General features: G+C 49.6%; 1 protein-coding gene across 2 annotated transcripts in view; it reads right to left on the bottom strand.

Moving 5' to 3' along the window:
* Positions 1 to 23,785, bottom strand: part of cacna2d2a (calcium channel, voltage-dependent, alpha 2/delta subunit 2a) — a 1,119,650-nt gene that overhangs the window by 424,093 nt on the left and 671,772 nt on the right. For both annotated transcript variants that reach the window (XM_067999049.1, XM_067999048.1), the window contains exons 5-6: positions 15,844 to 15,985; positions 207 to 338 (exon numbers count right to left, since the gene is read on the bottom strand). In XM_067999049.1, coding sequence (XP_067855150.1) covers positions 207 to 338; positions 15,844 to 15,985 — 274 coding nt within the window. The remainder of the gene's footprint in view (positions 1 to 206; positions 339 to 15,843; positions 15,986 to 23,785) is intronic.

Consider the following 23,785-nt stretch of genomic DNA (forward strand, 5'->3'; position numbering starts at 1 on the left):
TATACAACTTCCTGAATCAAAGGCGAGAGTGCTACCTAGGGAGCCACGGTGATGATTAATGGGTTGCTGTTTATTCAGCAGGGTAAAGATCACTCACCGTGTAACTGTGGAGTCCCAGTTTAGTTAGCAGGGTAAGAGTTCTTTACTGTGTAAGCTGATAGAGCTCCTGTATGGTTTGATTCTATTGTCACATATTACTGACATACCTGGATAATATCTAGTAACTCCCGTGGCACTTCCAAAGACCTGCCAACGCAGTGAGGAGTCCGCTTCTCGGTTACTTTTGAACACGTCCTCCAGTGCCGCTGTCCAGTTCAGCTCATTCAGAATAACAGTTGCTGAAATCACAAAAGACATTGAAAATGCTGAAACAGCTGAAAGAAAATGAGAAACAATGACATGTGGATTGAGCAAAGCTCTTATGTTTCCTACATTACAACAGTGACTACACTTCAAAAGTACTTCATTGGCTGTGAAGCACTTTGGGACATGCTGAGGTCAGGAAAGATACTTTATAAATGCAAGTTTGTTCTTTCTCTCTTTCTCTTAGAATCTTAGATCATAGAAGGAGGCCATTCTGCCCACATTTCCTGTGCCGGCTATTTCAAAAAGCTATCCAATTAGTCCCATTCTCTTGCTCTTTCCCCACAGCCCTACAATTTTCTCCCCTTCAAGTATTTAGCCAATTCTCTTTTGAAAGTTATTATTGAATCTGCTTCCACCGCCCTTTCAGGCAGCGCATTCCAGATCAGAACAACTCGCTGCGTAAAAAAAACTCTCCTCGTCTCACCTCTGACTTTTTTCTGCCAATCATCTTAAATCTGTGTCCTCTGGTTACTGACACTACTGCGAGTGGAAACAGTTTCTCCCTATTTACTCTATCAAAACCGTTAACGAATTTGAACACCTCTATTAAATCTCCCCTTAACCCTGCCTATTCTAAGGAGAACAATCCCAGCTTCTCCACTCTCTCCTCATAACTGATGTCCCTCATCCCTGGCATCATTCTAGTAAATCTCTTCTGCACCCTCTCTAAGGCCTGGACATAGGAACATAGGAACAGGAGTAGGCCATTCAGCTCCTCGTGCCTGCTCCGCCATTTGATAAGATCATGGCTGATCTGTGATCTAACTCCATATACCTGCCTTTGGCTGGGTGATGTGCCTGTCATGGTTGAATAGCTGCCAGTGTGTGTGGCCTGTGAGTTGTGGGTGGGCAGCATGTAACAGTGGTAATGTGTAAGGGTGAGAGGAAGCGTCTGATTGGAAGAGTTGAGTACTGATGGAAAGAGTTTATTGGTGTGTGGGTGATGGGGGTGCAGTGTGTGGTGCAGTTGGTCGGAGACGCCACTTGACAGTTGACCTCACTCACCTTGACCACTCATGTCAAAGCATTGAACTTCTTCCTGCACTGTATCCATGTTCATGATGCTGTGCCCCTGGCATTGACTTCGTCCTCCGCTGCCTCCCACTGCCTTTTGGATATAAGTCTGGAGGGCCTCTTGCCCCCACCCCCATTCTGTGGATATCGGATGTCCTTCCTTCTGTCCACCTCTTGCACCAGGGTCTCTAGTGCATCAGCAGAGAACCTTGGTGCATGCACTCTCACAGGCCTGGTACCAACTCAGATCGACAGATTGGTGAGGTCTGGCGTGCAGATTGGAGGATGTGGGATTTAGTCGTGCGCAACCTTTATTCAATGTTTTAACATAACTCATCAGTGTGTAAACATAGGGATGGGACCTGCATCTGTGTTTTACCTGTGCGATGTCTGATCTCGGTTCAGACTCCGTGCAGATAGTAGACTGTTATTTTTAGCAAATAACAGGTACCAGCTACCTTTAAGAGATTTCTAGGAAACATCCTCCCTTTAAGAGATTGAGCTGCCCCTAGTGGTGGAAAGTGTGAATTGCATTGATTCCACGTGCAAGGCCTGGACTGGAACGCTGGTTGCAGGTGAATCCTCGGGCCGGCCAAAACTCGGGTCCTGCCTGTGCAGGGTCATTGGGCACGGGGTAATAGAGCATCACACTACCCGCGCCCAAAAACGGCCCTTATCCAATTTTTCTCCCATGGTGCTCAGTCCAGCAATGGGGCACATGGTGCCCAGATAGCTTAATGTTAGCGCACAGTGGGTAAATGTTCTGGTCCTGGCGTTGAAATGGTGGTATCTCAGAGAGCTGAATGTGCAAAAGCCTGATCTTGTCTTGTGTTAAGAAATGTCAGCTGTTTGGCAGAAGGTGGCAAACAGAGTCAATACATTGTCCACCATTCAGAGGACCTGGAAGTCAATGGGCAAAGTATCTAGCCTATCAAGTATTTTCCCTCACCATGTTACACCCTGACTGAGGCTGCATGCTAAGCAGTTGGATAGGACTCCTCCTAGACATCGCATGCAGGCCCAAACTGGGGCAAGGCCCACTTTATTACTGTCACTTAAAACTGCAACAATTGCCACACGGCCTCTTGTGACCCCACAAAACAAGCTTGGCGCACTCACAGTGACCCGTATGATGCAGGGACCGCTTGGCTCTCGCTAATCTCTGTGCTTCTTCCAGCATCTGTAATCTGGTTGCAGGACAACGTTGCTCATAACAAGAGATGAACCAGAAGAGGAGGACTCTCTCACATACTGGGCTTGGTTGTGCCAGAGAATATAGAGGATACGGGCCATGTGAATGTGGAGGGCTTCACTAAGGTTGGGGTCAGTACTATCCTTTCCTTGTTACTCATCCTCATCCTACTCATTCAACTCATTCACACACAAACTGACCCATTCACTCACAGATTACAGCAGAACACCACACACACTGTTATCTTTGTAAGTTCTATTCCATGGGCTGCTTCTCAGCCACCATTGCTCCTCTGCTTCCACAAGTGTCTCGGAAGAAGAAGCTGCAGGCACGAGCAACTGCCCTGAAGCCAGCGCCTCAGCCCTCTACCATTATCTGCTCCACCCGTTAGCCAACGCCTCAGCCCTCTCCCATTATCTGCTCCACCCGTTAGCCAATGCCTCAGCCCTCTCCCATTATCTGCTCCACCCGTTAGCCAACGCCTCAGCCCTCTCCCATTATCTGCTCCACCCGTTAGCCAACGCCTCAGCCCTCTCCCATTATCTGCTCCACCCGTTAGCCAACGCCTCAGCCCTCTCCCATTATCTGCTCCACCCGTTAGCCAATGCCTCAGCCCTCTCCCATTATCTGCTCCACCCGTTAGCCAACGCCTCAGCCCTCTCCCATCATCTGCTCCACCCGTTAGCCAATGCCTCAGCCCTCTCCCATTATCTGCTCCACCCGTTAGCCAACACCTCAGCCCTCTCCCATCATCTGCTCCACCCGTTAGCCAATGCCTCAGCCCTCTCCCATTATCTGCTCCACCCGTTAGCCAACGCCTCAGCCCTCTCCCATCATCTGCTCCACCCGTTAGCCAATGCCTCAGCCCTCTCCCATTATCTGCTCCACCCGTTAGCCAACGCCTCAGCCCTCTCCCATCATCTGCTCCACCCGTTAGCCAATGCCTCAGCCCTCTCCCATCATCTGCTCCACCCGTTAGCCAACGCCTCAGCACTCTCCCATTATCTGCTCCACCCGTTAGCCAGCGCCTCAGCCCTCTCCCATCATCTGCTCCACCCGTTAGCCAATGCCTCAGCCCTCTCCCATTATCTGCTCCACCCGTTAGCCAACGCCTCAGCCCTCTCCCATCATCTGCTCCACCCGTTAGCCAACGCCTCAGCCCTCTCCCATTATCTGCTCCACCCGTTAGCCAATGCCTCAGCCCTCTCCCATCATCTGCTCCACCCGTTAGCCAATGCCTCAGCCCTCTCCCATTATCTGCTCCACCCGTTAGCCAATGCCTCAGCCCTCTCCCATTATCTGCTCCACCCGTTAGCCAACGCCTCAGCACTCTCCCATTATCTGCTCCACCCGTTAGCCAATGCCTCAGCCCTCTCCCATTATCTGCTCCACCCGTTAGCCAGCGCCAGCACAAGTACGTGAAGCTGCGGGATTTAGGGAGCCATCATAAGCTGGGTTCACCAGACAAAGCGCAAAGCACTTGTGAGCAGGAGTGGCTGATGGATGCAGAGGAGTTACATCGAGTCTACAGTACAGAATCAGGCCATTTGACCCAACTGATCTATCCCAGCGTTAGTGCTCCACATGAGCCTCCTCCCACCCCTCTTCATCTACCCCTATCAGCATATCCTTCTATTCCTTTCTCCCTCATGTGTTTATCCAGCTTCCCCTTAAATGCATCTATGCTATTCGCCTCAACTACTCCTTGTGGGAGGAGGAACAGAAAGCTGCTGGTTTGAGAGCTATCTTATGTCCACCCTCACCTATAGAGCATAAGGAGTTGGACCTATTGGGCCTGCTTAAAAAAAAAATAGATCTCATCTGAATACCAACATTTTCTACAGCCATTAGAGAGTGTGCTAATTAACCTGCAAGGTCTGACTGCAAATGTGCAGGAATCTACGAGCCATGTCCAGTAGAGCCCTCCACACTCACAGGTCAGACTTTGCAGGTTGCTTGGCAGTCAGTCATGACCACTTTAATGAACTTCAGTCCACCATACAGCAACTCCTGGGATATCTGCAGCATGCCCTCAGTGATGGAGGTCCATTGAAGGGTGGGACAATCCCATGGCTGCTCACACTGCTGTCAAGGCCTTGGGCTCCAATTTCCATGGCTGAGGTTGGCACTGATGAAGTTGCTGCCTCACTGGGTGACGTAACATCAGGCCCATCCAGACCATAGATGTGCCAAAAAGTGAACGGGACCCATGCGGCCATTGCAGCTGTGGCCATGGTGCAACCAATGCAAGGCTATCTCATGACCTAATAGGGGTCAGAAGGCAGTGGTTTATCTCAACCCTAAGAGGGTCTCACTGATATCCAGCAGCCAGTCCACTCACTGGTTCTTCCCACTGGGGAAGACTGAGAAGCGCACTGGGTTAGTTTCAACAGCTCACAAATCGTACACACCAAAGGGACCACTGGGGCAAAATCACAAACCACCACACTCCTCATTAAATTTGGTTGCACTTTATTTCAGAGTGGGGGAGTTCTCCCCGGTGTCCTGACCAACATTTATCCCTCAACCAACATCACGAAAACAGATGATCTGGTCACTTATCTCATTGCTGTTTGTGGGATCTTGCTGTGCACAAATTGGCTGCTGCGTTTCCAACATTAGAACAGTGACTACACTTCAAAGGTGCTTCATGGGCAGTGAAGCACCTTGGGAGGTCCCGAGGTCATGAAAGGTGCGATAGAAATGAAAGTTCTTTCTTTAACTATCTGGATAGTTTTCCTGGGATGGTTAGTGTAAAGTTTTAGCATTTGAAAAGAATGGGATCCATGATAGCTGAGTTAATCCAGAGGCAAATGTTGGGTAGATGGTCTACTGTACAGTGTAGATGTGCTACTGCATTTGGTAGGAGGGACACTGAGGTGAAGGACTCATTTATGAGATCCGCTATAAGGGTATAAAGATGGATGGAAAATGCGGGTAATGTGCCCTCAATCGCGCAAAATGCATGGTTTGGCCCCGTGTGTGTGGCAAATTTACCCAATAGTCCCATTAGGATACAGGAGCCTAAATTGTCCAGCCCAACCAGAATTGAGGCCCCCTTTGGGGTCAGCCTCATTAAACCGTTACAGGGAGGTCTCTGAGTGGGACAGGATATGACATGCAACATTTCAAAGCAGCGGCTTAAAGGGGGCCGGCAGAGGGGGACGTCCAGCTGATGGTGAAGCAGAATGTCTGAAAGAGAGCAAGAGTTTCTGATGGGACAACGTGGTCAGGCTGCCATACTGCAGTACTGTCTGCACAGGGACCTGACTGACAGGTTCCTCACATTTGATCTGGTCACTAGGGTAACACTTAAATGCTGCACCATTACAGTTCTTATGTGATGCTCATGGCCTGAAACAGGCGGAAGCCTGAAAATGAGGCGGGAGCGATGTCCCGATGCCTACATCCTCACTGTCCTGGGACTCGGTCTGAGCATGGGCCTTAGTGGTGCCTGACCCCTCAGATTGGAGTCCCTGAGAAGGAGGTACCAGTGACCCGCTCCTGCCTCCAAACAGATAAATACCTTTTCTTTCAAGGCCCGCAGGAGGATCATGGGGGCTACGGGCCTTCTGTTTGGACTGCAGCCAGAAAGGTCTGAAGCCAGCGGCCATTAGCACCAATGTAAGCCTCTCAGACCTTCTTTTGGGCGCACACTCACAGGGACCGTGGCTCGTGTTAATTGTATCCATGTGATTTATATCAATTAGTGTTAATTGTATTCAGGTGGTGGGTATCAATTGGGGACTCTCTTGTATCCGTTTATATGAGGGAGCTTATCGAGAGGGTGGAGAGTGTGGATCTCTGTGAATAAAGGCTTGGAAGAACTGTAGACCAGGCTCCAGTATTCAATCCTTCACCACCTGGCTATCCAATTTATAACAGGTCGGAGGTAGGGTTGCCTCACTGTAAGCCCAATTGTTGCATCCCTTGTGAGCATGGGATTATCGATGCAATTCCCAAATGGCAGCATTTAAACTGATCAGTAGGGAACCTGTGCTGCCTTGGTAATGTTATTTAGTGATTTACCAGCCACACTACACTCTGCCCTCTCTCAGCCAAGCTCAGTAGTTACGGTTGAAGTAACAGAGTTTGATCTGAACTAATGAGTTGAGCCCGAGGTATTGGCACAGTTGGGTTAAAGTGAAGCTCTTGCAGAGATCTCTGATGGTGCAACAGTGGAAGGGACATTCACTGCAATAACCAAGTATATCCAGAAACAAAACATCAAACCCAGAGGTAAAGATACTGCTTTAAAACTATTGGAAGTTTTAGAGCAGTTTTGTTTTCAGGATTTTATAATCTGGGACATGTAGGGTATGATTTTATCGCGGAGCCGGGAACCCAGCACGTGTGTAGATATTCGCGTGGGGAACCTGGCAGCCAAGTGAGTGCTTCACAGTCTGCGATCGTAACTCAACCGAGAATGAGTATTTGAGCTTTCGGGTCTCCCACGTGCCCGGCAGCCAGATTGACAAGCTGGGAATGGAGCCGCGAATCGGAGGGAGGGAGGGAGGGAGGGAGGGATGGATCGTGGCCCTGGAAGAAATCGGGGGGGGGGGGGGAGGGAGAGGTGGCGTCGATGCCATTGGGTGGGCCTTGGAGAAGATCAGAGGGTCCAGCATTGGAGGGGATCCACCATCGGCGGGGGGCTCAGCCGATCACGGGAGTCCTGTCGGCCAGGTGCTTCTCCAGGCCCACAAGCAGTGCAAGAAAAGAACTCACCTCATGGACCCAGCCCTTCTCGCCTGCTTTCACCTGAGGTAAATCGGAAGTGATGGGAAACCCTAACAGGTAAAGTTAACTTTATTTGACATTTCTAATACACAAAGAATTAAGTACCTCAACTATTTCAATGCAATACATTGCCCTTTTAATTATCGGCCCGCCAGCTTTAAGTGGGGGTGGGGCTTCCTGGTGTCTGTTGTGCACATGCCCACAAACCTGCCTGGGTTAAACCCAGAAGTGTCGGAGCAGGATGCGGCCTGCTCCAAAAATCAACTATTTTTACTGCACACCCGCCTGTTCTTGGGGGTTCAAATTAACCCTGTAGTGTCTGCAAAGAGCAGTTACTCTGCGAACACCATCTGCACGGGGACATTCAAACCGGTTCACCAGATGAAGTCTTGTAACGAGGGTTACCAAATGAGTTGCTGCCAATATACAACAGGAAAAATGTTGTAAAACATGAACACTTTATGTTACATCATCACAGTTTTGACGTGATTCTCATCATCAAACACCTGAAAATGCTGGTTCAAGTGACAGATCTGGACCCACCAATACTGTACCCCACTCTTATACAGTGACAGACCTGGACCCACAGTACTGTACCCCACTCTTATACAGGGACAGACCTGTACCCACCAGTACTGTACCCCACTCTTATACAGTGACAGACCTGTCCCCACCAGTACTGTACCCCACTCTTATACAGGGACAGACCTGTACCCACCAGTACTGTACCCGTTATACAGTGACAGACCTGTACCCACCAGTACTGTACCCCAGTGTTATACAGTGACAGACCTGTCCCCACCAATACTGTACCCCACTCTTATACAGTGACAGACCTGTACCCACCAGTACTGTACCCCACTCTTATACAGGGACAGACCTGTACCCACCAGTACTGTACCCGTTATACAGTGACAGACCTGTACCCACCAGTACTGTACCCCAGTGTTATACAGTGACAGACCTGTCCCCACCAATACTGTACCCCACTCTTATACAGTGACAGACCTGTACCCACCAGTACTGTACCCCACTCTTATACAGGGACAGACCTGTACCCACCAGTACTGTACCCGTTATACAGTGACAGACCTGTACCCACCAGTACTGTACCCCAGTGTTATACAGTGACAGACCTGTACCCACCTGTACTATACCCCACTCTTATACAGGGACAGACCTGTACCCACCAGTACTGTACCCCACTCTTATACAGTGACAGACCTGTACCCACCAGTACTGTACCCCACTCTTATACAGTGACAGACCTGTACCCACCAGTACTGTACCCCACTCTTATACAGTGACAGACCTGTACCCACCAGTACTGTACCCCACTCTTATACAGGGACAGACCTGTACCCACCAGTACTGTACCCGTTATACAGTGACAGACCTGTACCCACCAGTACTGTACCCCAGTGTTATACAGTGACAGACCTGTACCCACCAGTACTGTACCCCACTCTTATACAGTGACAGACCTGTACCCACAGTACTGTACCCGTTATACAGTGACAGACCTGTACCCACCAGTACTGTACCCCAGTGTTATACAGTGACAGACCTGTACCCACCAGTACTGTATGCCTGTGTTATAAAATGACTGACCTGTACCCACTACTACTGTACACCGGTTCTATACAGTGACTGTCCTGTTCGCACCAGTACTGCACCCGTGTTATACAGTGACAGACCTGTACCCACCAGTACTATACAACAGTGTTTTACAGTGACAGACCTGTACCCATCACTACTGTACCTGTTTTACAGTGACAGACCTGTACCCACCAGTACTATACAACAGTGTTTTACAGTGACAGAACTGTGCCCACCAGTACTGTACACCAGTGTTATACAGTGACAGACCTGTTCCCACCAGTACTGTACACCAGTGTTATACAGTGACAGACCTGTACCCACCATTACTGTACCCATTATACAGCGACAGACCTGTACCCATCACTACTGTACCCGTGTTTTACAGTGACAGTCCTGTGCCCACCAGTACTGTACACCAGTGTTAAACAGTGACAGACCTGTGCCAACCTGTACTGTACCCCAGTGTTATACAGTGAAAGACCTGTACCCACCAGGACTGTACCCCAATGTTACATAGTGACAGACCTGTACCCACCAGTACTGTACCCCAGTGTTATACAGTGACAGACCTGGAACCATCAGTACAGTACCCCAGGGCTATAATGACAGACCTGTGCCAACCTGTACTGTACCCCAGTGTTATATAGGGACAGACCTGTCCCCACCAGTACTGTACCCCAGTGTTATATAGGGACAGACCTGTCCCCACCAGTACTGTACCCCAGTGTTATACAGGGACAGACCTGTAACCACCTGATCTATACCCGAGCATTCTACAGTGACAGACCTGTACCCACCAGCACTGCACCCCAGTGTTATACAGTGACAGACCTGTACCCACCAGCACTGCACCCCAGTGATATAAAGTGACAGAACTGTACCCTCCAATACTGTGCCCCAGTGTTATACAGTGACAAACCTGTACCCACCTGTACTGTACCATAGTGTTATACAGGGACAGACCTGTACCCACCAGTACTGTACCCCAGTGTTATACAATGACAGACCTGTACCCACCAGTACTGTACCCCAGTGTTATACAGGGACAGACCTGTACCCACCAGTACTGTACCCCAGTGTTATACAGTGACAAACCTGTACCCACCTGTACTGTACCACAGTGTTATACAGTGACAGACCTGTACACACCAGTACTGTACCCCAGTGTTAGACAATGACAGACCTGTACCCACCAGTACTGTACCCCAGTGTTATACAGGGACAGACCTGTACCCACCAGTATTGTACCACAGTGGTATACAATGACAGACCTGTACCCACCAGTACTGTATCCCAGTGTTATACAGTGACAGACCTGTACCCACCAGTACTGTACCCCAGTGTTATACAGTGACAGACCTGTACCCACCAGTACTGTATCCCAGTGTTATACAGGGACAGACCTGTACCCACCAGTACTGTACCCCATTGTTATACAGTGACAGACCTGTACCCACCAGTACTGTATCCCAGTGTTATACAGTGACAGACCTGTACCCACCAGTACTGTATCCCAGTGTTATACAGGGACAGACCTGTACCCACCAGTACTGTACCCCATTGTTATACAGTGACAGACCTGTACCCACCAGTACTGTATCCCAGTGTTATACAGTGACAGACCTGTACCCACCAGTACTGTACCCCAGTGTTATACAGGGACAAACCTGTACCCACCTGTACTGTACCACAGTGTTATACAGTGACAGACCTGTACCCACCAGTACTGTACCCCAGTGTTATACCCACATAGAGTTTGCACTTACGCACTCACATTGTGGAGGGACTGTGACAGCACGGGACCAATCAGTGAGAGTCAGCACGGGTCTGATGAGATACAGTCAGCTAAGGGTAAATTGCTCCCCCAAAATTTTCATGGAAATTTTCCTGACTGAGAGATCAGCCATGATCTAATTGAGTGGTGGAATGGGCTTGAGGGGCTGAATGGCTTCCTCCTGTTCCTACTTCCCTGCCCATTAACCAGTGCTCCAAGCTCCCACCAATCTGGAGTCAGTGCTCCTGGTTTGAGCCAGTGCGATGGTGTTATCTGGGGAAGGGCGAGCTTCAAAGGTGATTAATACAATGGTTTCAGTTGCTGTGTGACTCCACATTTACATTTAGGTTGTTGACGTGGTGCTGGTATATGGAGGGTGCCTGCAGTTACCAGCACACATGTCCTCTCAACCGATCTGGGTTTTAATTAGAGATGACACAGTAAATAAAAAGCAAATAACATTTAATTTGGCTGTTTAGTCGTGAGTGAAGTAAATACAGTTGTATTAAATGTATCAATTAACACACTTTCTGCTAATAGTAACCTTGAGTGGTTTTCTGCTGATATCACTCAGTGCTGCTGGAATATTTTACACTGCTGATCAGTTCCGAGAGGTGAGCTCCTGCTTCAGGCAGACCTGATACACATCAGCATGGAGCTGCTGTCACAGTGTCTGTCAGATCACTGCACCCTCTTACTCATTAAACCACCAGCATCCTACTCGGGTAATTAGAATCTTACATGGAAAATATCCAAATGACTCGAAATTATTCTCCACTCTAGATTTCCTGCGATTTTGTACCATTTTTAATATTGCTCCGACAAAACTGTGGCAGGGTTCAAAATGCCAATCATTTATTCAAATATATTTAAATTGGGGGAGAGGGAAGCACAGACTTCTCAGGAAGTGTCTGCAAATCAAGCGCTTGTCACAAAGCTTCAGGCCATCAATATAAGAGAGTCACTAAAAAATTCATTTGGGAATTCAACAGAAATTTCTTTCCCCAGAGAGTGGTGAGAATGTGGAACTCGCTACCACAAGGAGTAGTTGAGGCGAATAGTGGAGATGCATTTAAGGGGAAGTGAGATAAGCACTTGAGGGAGAAAGGAATAGAAGGATATGCTGATAGAGTGAGATGAAGTAGGAAGGGAGGAGGCTCGTGTGGAGCATAAACACCAACATGGACCTGTTGGGCCGAATGGCCTGTTTCTGTGCTGTAATGAGGCTGAAAACTTCCATAATGAAGGTGTTATTTATATAATCAAAGAGGCTTTGTCTCTGTACCTCTTTATCAATTTTTACTCCATCCAATATCTCAACTACCTCCTCTTTTACTGTGACGTTGGCAGCATCTTCTGGAGAACCAGTGGATGTGGTTTATTTGGATTTTCAGAAGGCCTTTGATAAAGTCCCACATATGAGGTTAGTGTGCAAAATTAAAGCACATGGGATTGGTGGGAATATACTGGCATGGATTGAAAATTGGTTAACAGACAGGAAACAGAGAGTAGGAATAAATGGGTCTTTTTCAGGGTGGCAGGCAGTGACTAGTGGGGTACCGCAGGGATCAGTGCTTGGGCCCCAGCTATTCACAATATATATATCAATGATTTGGATGAGGGAACCAAATGTAAGATTTCAAAGTTTGCTGATGACACAAAACTAGATGAGATTGTGAGTTGTGAGGAGGATGCAAAGAGGCTTCAAGGTGATTTAGAGAAGTTGAGTGAGTGGACAAATACACGGCAGATGCAGTATAATGTGGATAAATGTGAAGTTATCCACTTCGGAAGGAAAAACAGAAAGGCAGAGTATTATTTAAATGGTGATAGATTGGGAAATGTTGATGTACAAAGGGACCTGGGTGTCCTTGTACACCAGTCACTGAAAGTAAACATGCAGGTGCAGCTTGCAGTTAGGAAGGGAAATGGTCTTCATTGCAAGAGGATTTGAGTACAGGAGCAAGAATGTCTTACTGCAGTTATACAGGGCCTTGGTGAGACCACACCTGGAGTATTGTGTGCAGTTTTGGTCTCCTTACCTAAGAAAGGATATACTTGCCATAGAGGGAGTGCAGCAAAGGTTCATCAGACTGATTCCTGGGATGGCAGGACTGTCGTATGAGGAGAGATTGGGTCGACTCGGCCTGTATTCACTCGAGTTTAAAAGAATGAGAGGGGATCTCATTGAAACGTATAAAATTCTGACAGGGCGAGACAGACTGGATGCAGGGAGGATGTTTCCCCTGGCTGGGGGGTCCAGAACGAGGGGGCACAGTCTCAGGATACGGGGTAGGACATTTAGGACTGATATAAGGAGAAATTTCTTCTCTCAGAGGGTGGTGAACCTGTGGAATTCTCTAGCATAGAAGGCTGTGGAGGCCAAGTCACTGAATATATTTAAGAAGGAGCGAGATAGATTTCTAGACACAAAAGGCATCAAGGGGTATGGGGAGAGAGCGGGAATATGGTATTGAGATAGAGGATCAGCCATGATCATATTGAATGGCGGAGCAGGCTTGAAGGGCTGAATGGCCTACTCCTGCTCCTATTTTCTATGTTTCCTTGGTAAAGACAGATGCAAAGTAATCATTTAGTACCTCAGCCATGCCCTCTGCCTCTATGAGATGATCTCCATTTTGTTCCCTAATCAGCTCCACCCCTCCTCTTACTACCCGTTTACTGTTTACATGCCTATGGAAGACTTCTGGGTTCCATTTTATGTTGGCTGTCAGTCTATTCTCAGACTCTCTCTTTGCCCCTCTTATTTCCTTTTTCACTTCTCCTCTGAACTTTCTATATTCTGCCTGGTTCTCACTTGTATTATTGACCTGACATCTGTCATGCGCCCCTTTTTTCTGCTTCATCTTACTCACTCTCTCTTTTGTCATCCAGGGAGCTCTGGCTTTAGTTGCCCTCCCTTTCTCCCTCGCAGGAATGTACCTAGACTGTACCCGAACCATCCCCACTTTAAAGGCCGCCCACTGTTCAATTACAGTTTTGCCTGCCCATCTTTGATTCCAATTTACCCGGGCCAGATCTGTTCTCAACCCACTGAAATCTTCTTGTACTGTGGACTCTTATTATCCGAGCAGTATTCTGTGACGTACTTTCGATGTAATTCAATGTAATGACAGAAGATACAATGGAGTTTGATGTGTCCTTCAGTGAGGACCTTGGGAAGCTCGGACTTTGCTGCCTGTCCCTCGGTGAGAGGCTGATTCCCAGAGTGGGAGTTGTGCGCAGAGTTTCGGTTGGATAACTGTCCCCGTGCTCTCAGCAGTATTAGTCGCTCAGAAAGATGGAATACAGAGAGCCGATATTATGTCAGCTTACAGATGACTAAAGGCATGCTGGCAAGCTCTGGTGTGGCAAAGATTCATTGCCGTAATTATCAGGGAATGTATGGGCAATCAAAGCAAGCGTAATCTGCCATCACGGGGAGCATGTGGTGTGCAGGGGGGAGGGAACGAGGAATGACAAATCCTGCACCATCGCCCCTCAATAAATTCCAGAAGTCCCATCTTTCATTTTTAATTTAAATGTTAATTGGTTTGAAAGGGGTTCATCTGTCAATAGAATTACAGCATCGGAAAGTCGATCAATCAGCAGCCTGCTGATGTCAGCAGAAGGCCTGACATCCAATAGCTGCTCCACTATCACAGCCCTGGGATTGAGAGTATTGGAAAGCTGATGCCTGCCTGTGCAGTGTGCAGAGAGAGCTCTCGGTTTTCAATGCGTGTGCGCCAGCGAGAAAACACACGCACAATCCCAAACGGCTCGTGTTTTAAAAAATAAAGGGCACGCACACGTGGAAAGCAGGGCCAATCGTGCTCTCACAAGTGGATCGTGCAAGGGCACTCAGACCTGTTTTGCACATGGCTCATTTTTTAAAAAGCTGCCGTTGGAAAACTGGGCTTTTGCTGTCTGCTTTCCATTTCTCAAAATTACTGAACGTCTACCCACTGAAATCAGACAGATGATCACCTTAATATATACAGTGTGTGTGAGAGTGTGCAGGTGAGAGATTGTGTGTGCGTGTGAGTGAGTGAGTGTACACGAGTGAGTATACTTGAGTGTGTGCATGCATGTGTGTATGTGTATGTGTATGTGAATGGGTATGAAAGTGTGTGTAAGGGTGTGTGTGAGTGGGTGTATGAGAATGAGTGTGTGTATGAATGGGTATGTGTGTGTGTGTGAGAGAGTGTGTGTATGTGCACACACGGGTATTATATGCATATATAGTATACCCACACTGTGTGAGTGCCGACACATACAGTATGTCAGTGCATATTGTGTACATGTGTATCCAGTCTCTCTTATCATGTGGCCCGAGGTCTCCCATGGTCTCTCGTGATTTGAAGCCTCATTGGGTCTCTTATCTTGTGCCCTCAGGCCTCCCAAGGTCTCTCATCATGTGGCTTGCAGGTTCCCAGTGTGTCTCAGAGTGTGGCTGTACCCTTAACATTTAACCGACATCCAATAAATTAATAACCAAAAGAATCTAAAGACCAAAATAAGTGCTTTAGTAGCTGAGACTGACTGGTAATTCAGTGCATGTCTGGCACCGTTGAATTTGTGAAGGTGTGTGTAAAGTGGTTGAAGGGGTTTGGGCCTGACAAGCTCCCGAAGGCCTTTACATTATTCACAATGTCATTACAAAGCCCAGAAAGCAGAATAGCACATGGTAGGAGACCCAACTTCAGCCTCGGTGCAGATGAGTCCAGGTGATTCTGCACAAAATGTAGAGAACAAAAAAACCCCCAACAGAATACCCTTGTGGGGGAGTCCAAAACTAGGGGCCATAAATATAAGAAAATCATTAATAAATCCAATAGGGAATTCAGGAGAAACTTCTTTACCCAGAGAGTGGTGAGAATGTGGAACTTGCTACCACAGAGAGTAGCTGAGGCGAATAGTGTAGATGGATTTAAGGGGAAGCGAGATAAACATGAGAGAGAAAGGAATAGAAGGATATGCTGATAGGGTTAGATGAAGTAAGGAAGGAGGGGGCTCGTGTGGAGCATAAACGCCGGCATAGACCAGTTGGACTGAATGGCCTTGCTGCATTCAGGTGGGTAGGAATGGAACGGTGAGAGGGCAGTCTCACCCAGCTGTATGTTCCATGTAATTCTGTGTGATTCTGTGTAATACTCACAGCCCTTGTAGATGTCCGTTGGGATCTGCACTGCCGTGTAGGAATAGTTGACCTTGACCTTGAAGTTTGGATCGTCCACAAACTCTAACTGTAAAGGATTGTTCTGGTCCCCGTCTGAGCTTTCATCGTCTTTTTCACCACCCTATAACAAAGAGAGAAGATAGAGTGAGAAATGCTCGGAAATGTGGAGATAGGAGCCTGTGGGTCAAGCCTGAGCAGTCTATTCCTGCAGGACAGGATCATAAATTTGGAGGAGCGGGTGGAAGGGTCTTGATTTTGTCACAGTTTATAGATTCCTCTGCGATGCCCATGCTCTGCAGCGTTCTAACAAGATTTACAACGCCAGCACTCAGCATTATCCCTAACATACCACTACTGACATGAGTAATGGGGTCAAAGCTGAATGGTCAAAACAGTTAGAATGCTCGACTGTGCAAGCAACCCTCATGAGATTAGGTCAGACAGCTCCAGTTGAAGAGGTAGAACTGGCACAGGCCAAATGTGCTAAATGGCCTCCCTCTACACTGTATTTCTGTGATTCAGTGAACCCAAACCAATATGAACATGCCATTAAAAATCACGCTGTTATCACTCAGCTTATTTAGTGCACTCCTTGTTCGAATCCATCCTGTCCAGCTCCTGCACTTCTCACTGCATTAAAACAACCCTCACCAAACTCACGAATGACAATCCCTGGGACTGTGACCAGGGTGCATTATCCCTCTCTGCCCTCAACCTTTCCACAGCGTTCAATATGGCTGATTATGCCAAGCTCCTCCAAGACCTCTCCTCTGTTCCCCAGCTGGGTGAGACTGCCCTCTCACCGTTCCATTCCTACCCACCTGAATGCAGCAAGTCCACCTCTAACAATGGCTTCTCTTCCCTCCCCTTCACCACGACCTCGAGAGTCCCCCAGGGATCGAGCTTTGGCCCCTCCTCTTATTTTTTTTTTATTCATTCATGGGATGTGGGCGTCTCTGGCAAGGCCAGCATTTATCACCCATCCCTAACTGCCCTTGAGAAGGTGGTGGTGAGCTGCCTTCTTGAACCGCTGCAGTCCATGTGGTGAAGGTTCTCCCACAGTGCTGTTAGGAAGGGAGTTCCAGGATTTTGACCCAGCGATGATGAAGGAACGACGATATATTTCCAAGTCAGGATGGTGTGTGACTTGGAGGGGAACGTGCAGGTGGTGGTGTTCCCATGTACCTGCTGCCCTTGTCCTTCTAGGTGGTAGAGGTCGTGGGTTTGGGAGGTGCTGTCGAAGAAGCCTTGGCGAGTTGCTGCAGTGCATCCTGTGGATGGTACACACTGCAGCCACTGTGCGCCGGTGGTGAAGGGAGTGAATGTTTAGGGTGGTGGATGGGGTGCCAATCAAACGGGCTGCTTTGTCCTGGATGGTGTCGACCTTCTTAGAACATAAGAACATAAGAAATAGGAGCAGGAGTAGGCCAATTGGCCCCTCGAGCCTGCTCCGCCATTCAATAACATCATGGCTGATCTGATCCCAACCACAAATCTAAAGAACACAAGAAGTAGGAGCAGGACCCGGCCACTCAGCCCCTGGGCCCTCTCCGCCACCCACAGGGCCTTGACCGTTGTTGGAGCTGCTCTCATCCAGGCAAGTGGAGAGTATTCCATCACACTCCTGACTTGTGCCTTGTAGATGGTGGAAAGGCTTTTTGGACTCAGGAGGTGAGTCACTCACCACAGAATACCCAGCCTCTGACCTGCTCTTGTAGCTGGAGTATTTATGTGGCTGGTCCAGATAAGTTTCTGGTCAATGGTGACCCCCAGGATGTTGATGGTGGGGCATTCAGTGATGGTAACGCCGTTAAATGTCAAAGGGAGGTGGTTAGACTCTCTCTTGTTGGATATGGTCATTGCCTGGCACTTGTCTGGCGCAAATTGGGCCAAGTGCAGGCAATTGGGACTAGCTTAGTGGTATAAACTGGGCGACATGGACATGTTGGGCCGAAGGGCCTGTTTCCATGTTGTAACTTCTATGATTCTATGATTCTATAAATGTCATTTGCCACCTATCAGTCCAAGCCTGGATGTTGTCCAGGTCTTGCTGCATGTGGGCACAGACTGCTTCATTATCTGAGGGGTTGTGAATGGAACTGAACACTGTGCAATCATCAGCGAACATCCCCATTTCTGACCTTATGATGGAAGCATCCTCATGTTGCCATATGGTGGCATCATCTGTAGACAGAATCAGCTTCCACATGTTCGTTGATGACCCCAACTTGACCTATCCACCACCTCTCTTGACCCCCTTTCCTGTCTCCAGTTCAACATCACAAAGATTAAAGCTGTCAGCTTCACCCCCACCATAAACTCTGCTCCCTTGTCACCGACTCCATCCTCTGCCCAGACACTTGCTCAATCCCAACCTTCGAACTATGTTCAACTGAGATGAGCTTTAAACACCACATCCTATCCACTTCCACCTCTACACCTACCTCAGCCCTTCGCACCGACCGCAGCCCCTCCACCAACGTGAAACCCTTCGTCACCTCCAGACTTCACTATTTTGCAGACTGCCATCCTCCATAAACTCCAACTTGCCCAAACCTCTGTCACATGTATTCTGTCCCACATTAACACTCCTCCTCACTGACTTATGCTGCCTCCCACTCCTCCAACATAGTCAATTCAAAATCCTCCTTCTCATCCAGAAATCCCTCTTGGCCTCTCACACACTATCTCTGCAATCCCTCTGGACTTATACAATGCTGCTCTTACTCTGGATCTTCTGTGCATCCCTTCCCTTCCCTTCACCTGCTGACAGCCACCTTGATCCTGCTGTTTGGAGTTCCCTCCCTAATCCTCTCTGCCTCTCTCTCCAGCCTTCTCCACATCCATCTCTTTGACCCAGCCTTCAGTCACTCCTCCAAATCTCTCTCTTCCTGGCTCAGTGTCTGCTTTCATTATAACCATCTATGAAGCACCTTGGAACGTGCTAAAGATGTTGTATAAATACAAGTTGTTGTTACTGGTACGACTGCACAGTGGAAAAACACTGTGCTTAAAGAAATACAGATAGTTACAGTCTTCATTTATGACTTCCCAGGATAGGTGCTCAGTCTGAGTTAGCTGGGATGGTATTGCCGGGCCGGGATGGTATTGCCGGGCTAGGGATGGTATTGCCGGGCCGGGATGGTATTGCCGGGCTAGGGATGGTATTGCCGGGCCGGGATGGTATTGCCGGGCCGGGATGGTATTGCCGGGCTAGGGATGGTATTGCCGGGCCGCGATGGTATTGCCGGGCCGGGATGGTATTGCCGGGCCGGGATGGTATTGCCGGGCCGGGATGGTATTGCCGGGCCGGGATGGTATTGCCGGGCCGGGATGGTATTGCCGGGCCGGGATGGTATTGCCGGGCCGGGATGGTATTGCCGGGCCGGGATGGTATTGCCGGGCCGGGATGGTATTGCCGGGCTAGGGATGGTATTGCCGGGCTAGGGATGGTACTGCCGGGCCTGGGAGGTATTGCCGGGCTAGGGATGGTATTGCCGGGCTAGGGATGGTATTGCCGGGCCGGGATGGTATTGCCGGGCTAGGGATGGTATTGCCGGGCTGGGATGGTATTGCCGGGCCGGGATGGTATTGCCGGGCTAGGGATGGTATTGCCGGGCCGCGATGGTATTGCCGGGCCGGGATGGTATTGCCGGGCCGGGATGGTATTGCCGGGCCGGGATGGTATTGCCGGGCCGGGATGGTATTGCCGGGCCGGGATGGTATTGCCGGGCCGGGATGGTATTGCCGGGCCGGGATGGTATTGCCGGGCCGGGATGGTATTGCCGGGCCGGGATGGTATTGCCGGGCTAGGGATGGTATTGCCGGGCTAGGGATGGTACTGCCGGGCCTGGGAGGTATTGCCGGGCTAGGGATGGTATTGCCGGGCTAGGGATGGTATTGCCGGGCCGGGATGGTATTGCCGGGCTAGGGATGGTATTGCCGGGCTGGGATGGTATTGCCGGGCTGGGATGGTATTGCCGGGCCGGGATGGTATTGCCGGGCCGGGATGGTATTGCCGGGCCGGGATGGTATTGCCGGGCCGGGATGGTATTGCCGGGCCGGGATGGTATTGCCGGGCCGGGATGGTATTGCCGGGCCGGGATGGTATTGCCGGGCCGGGATGGTATTGCCGGGCCGGGATGGTAATGCCGGGCCGGGATGGTATTGCCGGGCCGGGATGGTATTGCCGGGCCGGGATGGTATTGCCGGGCCGGGATGGTATTGCCGGGCTAGGGATGGTATTGCCGGGCCGGGATGGTATTGCCGGGCCGGGATGGTATTGCCGGGCTAGGGATGGTATTGCCGGGCCGGGGAGGTATTGCCGGGCCGGGATGGTATTGCCGGGCTAGGGATGGTATTGCCGGGCCGGGATGGTATTGCCGGGCCGGGATGGTATTGCCGGGCTAGGGATGGTATTGCCGGGCCGGGATGGTATTGCCGGGCCGGGATGGTATTGCTGGGCCGGGGAGGTATTGCCGGGCTAGGGATGGTATTGCCGGACTAGGGATGGTATTGCCGGGCCGGGATGGTATTGCCGGGCCGGGGAGGTATTGCCGGGCTAGGGATGGTATTGCCGGGCCGGGATGGTATTGCCGGGCCGGTATGGTATTGCCGGGCCGGGGAGGTATTGCTGGGCTAGGGATGGTATTGCCGGGCCGGGATGGTATTGCCGGGCCGGGATGGTATTGCCGGGCTAGGGATGGTATTGCCGGGCCGGGATGGTATTGCCGGGCCGGGATGGTATTGCCGGGCTAGGGATGGTATTGCCGGGCCGGGGAGGTATTGCCGGGCCGGGATGGTATTGCCGGGCCGGGATGGTATTGCCGGGCTAGGGATGGTATTGCCGGGCCGGGGAGGTATTGCCGGGCTAGGGATGGTATTGCCGGGCCGGGATGGTATTGCCGGGCCGGGATGGTATTGCCGGGCTAGGGATGGTATTGCCGGGCCGGGGAGGTATTGCCGGGCCGGGATGGTATTGCTGGGCTGGGGAGGGAATAGTTCTGCCAGGTACTTTCCCTCTATGGTTCTTTCTATCATCACAAAGAAGTCAAAGGTTACATTTTTAAGCATAGGATTGCCAACTTTGGCTGCATGTATTCCTGGAGGTTTCATTATATGACCTCCGACCTTTAACTTCCACACTCTAATAAACTCTCTTATAAATTGATACAAGAGAGGCCTCAATTGATACACACCTCAATACAATTAACACTCATTGATATAAATCATGCAATTAACACCCACCTCACGCTCCCCCCATTGGTCATCCAACTTGTCCATCCTCACAGTGCCCTGCCTTCCCATGCCCATTGGAAAGCCAATTGGATGTCAGTCAAAGCAACCATTTTCCCATCTTCAATATTTTCATAACAGATAAATGAAAGTGTTCAAAAGTAAATGAAAAAGAAAGGATTTTTTACTACCGCTACGATTTTTCTTCTGGGTTGCTGTGTCCTGGAGACTCCAGGACAATCCTGGAGGGTTGGCAACCCTATCTCAGCAGGAACATTTTATTTACAAGAGCCCTTTCTGACTCAGGCATTACTTTCAGCCATCAGAGTGACGGACACTCAATATATTACAGGAGTATTGGACCAGGCTCCGTTGCTAGTGGCAACTGTGAGTGGGAGAATCGGGCCTTTTGTTTTAACCTTATGCCTGACCCGTGCTGACTGCGAGCAAAATTCTGCAAGGACAGCAGACACTGCTTAAACAAGCCTATACACTAGAAGGCACTGTTCTGGGAAACAATATCGATGCGACAGTAAATCATCTTGTTGCATTCTTTCTCTTTTTTCAAAAAAAACAATCTTTTTCACTACTGCACTGCAAAGTTTCCACTTGACGAGTCAAAGCCCTTTCTCCAGCGTGAAGTACGAATTCTACAAACAGGTCAAGTGCTGCTCAATGCCTCTTACACATCGATGAGCTTTGACAAAAATAAGGTGAGATAAGGAACAAGCTCAATGGATCTTTGGATTCCAACAACATTTCATGGGCTTCGAGATCTCCAAAAGCCCCCTGGTCTAAGACTGTCACCTCCTCTGAATAAAGTTTCTCCGAGCCTCAGCTGTCTTCGACTTGCTGAATTTCCTTTCATAGTTCGATCATGTCATCTGCACCATCCACCAGCGGTGGTCCTCCCTCCTGGCAGGATCTTTTTTTTTCATTCATTCCCGGGATGTGGACATCGATGGCAAGGCCAGCATTTATTGCCCATCTTAATTGCCCTTGAGAAGGTGGTGGTGAGCCGCCTTCTTGAACTGCTGCAGTCCGTGTGGTGAAGGTTCTCCCACAGTGCTGTTAGGAAGGGAGTTCCAGGATTTTGACCCAGCGACGATGAAGGAACGGCGATATATTTCCAAGTTGGGATGGTGTGTGACTTGGAGGGGAACGTGCAGGTGGTGTTGTTCCCATGTGCCTGCTGCCCTTGTCCTAAGTGGTAGAGGTCGCGGGTTTGGGAATTGCTGCAGTGCATCCTGTGGATGGTACACACTGCAGCCACTGTGCGCCGGTGGTGAAGGGAGTGAATGTTTAGGGTGGTGGATGGGGTGCCAATTAAGTGGGCTGCTTTGTCCTGGATGGTGTCAAGCTTCTTGAGTGTTGTTGGAGCTGCACTCATCCAAGCAAGTGGAGAGTATTCTATCACACTCCTGACTTGTGCCTTGTGGATGGTGGAAAGGCTTTGGGGAGTCAGGAGGTGAGTCACTCACCGCAAAATACCCAGCCTCTGACCTGCTCGTGTAGCCACAGTATTTATATGGCTGGTCCAGTTAAGTTTCTGGTCAATGGTGACCCCCAGGATGTTGATGGTGGGGGATTTGGCAATGGTAATGCTGTTGAATGTCAAGGGGAGGTGGTTAGACTCCCTCTTGTTGGAGATGGTCATTGCCTGTCAATTGTCTGGAGCGAATGTTACTTGCCACTTATCAGCCCAAGCCTGGATGTTGTCCAGGTGTTGCTGCATGCGGGCTCGGACTGCTTTATTATCTGAGGAGTTGTGAATGGAACTGAACACTGTGCAGTCATCAGCGAACATCCCCATTTCTGACCTTATGATGGAGGGAAGGTCATTGATGAAGCAGCTGAAGATGGTTGGACCTAGGACACTGCCCTGAGGAACTCCTGCAGCAATGTCCTGGGGCTGAGATGATTGGCCTCCAACAACCACTACCATCTTCCCTTGTGCTAAGTATGACTACAGCCACTGGAGAGTTTTCCCCCTGATTCCCATTGACTTCTATTATACTAGGGCTCTTTGGTGCCACACTCGGTTAAATGCTGCCTTGATGTCAAGGGCAGTCACTCTCACCTCACCTCTGGAATTCAGCTCTTTTGTCCATGTTTGGACCAAGGCTGTAATGAGGTCTGGAGCCGAGTGGTCCTGGCGGAACCCAAACTGAGCATCGGTGAGCAGGTTATTGGTGAGTAAGTGCCGCTTGATAGCACTGTCGACGACACCTTCCATCACTTTGCTGATGATTGAGAGTAGACTGATGGGGCGGTAATTGGCCGGATTGGATTTGTCCTGATTTTTGTGGACAGGACATACCTGGGAAATTTTCCACATTGTCGGGTGTTGGAGCTGTACTGAAACAGTTTGGCTCGAGGCACAGCTCGTTCTGGAGCACAAGTCTTCAGCACTACAGCCGGGATGTTGTCGGGGCCCATAGCCTTTATTGTATCCAGTGCACTCAGCCGTTTCTTGATATCACATGGAGTGAATCGAATTGGCTGATGACTGGTTTTTGTGATGGTGGGGATATCGGGAGGAAGCCGAGATGGATCATCTCCTCGGCACTTCTGGCTGAAGATGGTTGCAAACGCTTCAGCCTTGTCTTTTGCACTCATGTGCTGGACTCTGCCATCATTGAGGATGGGGATGTTTGCAGAGCCTCCTCCTCCCGTTAGTTGTTTA

Source organism: Heptranchias perlo, chromosome 17 (assembly GCF_035084215.1).
Source record: "Heptranchias perlo isolate sHepPer1 chromosome 17, sHepPer1.hap1, whole genome shotgun sequence".
Taxonomy (NCBI): domain Eukaryota; kingdom Metazoa; phylum Chordata; class Chondrichthyes; order Hexanchiformes; family Hexanchidae; genus Heptranchias; species Heptranchias perlo.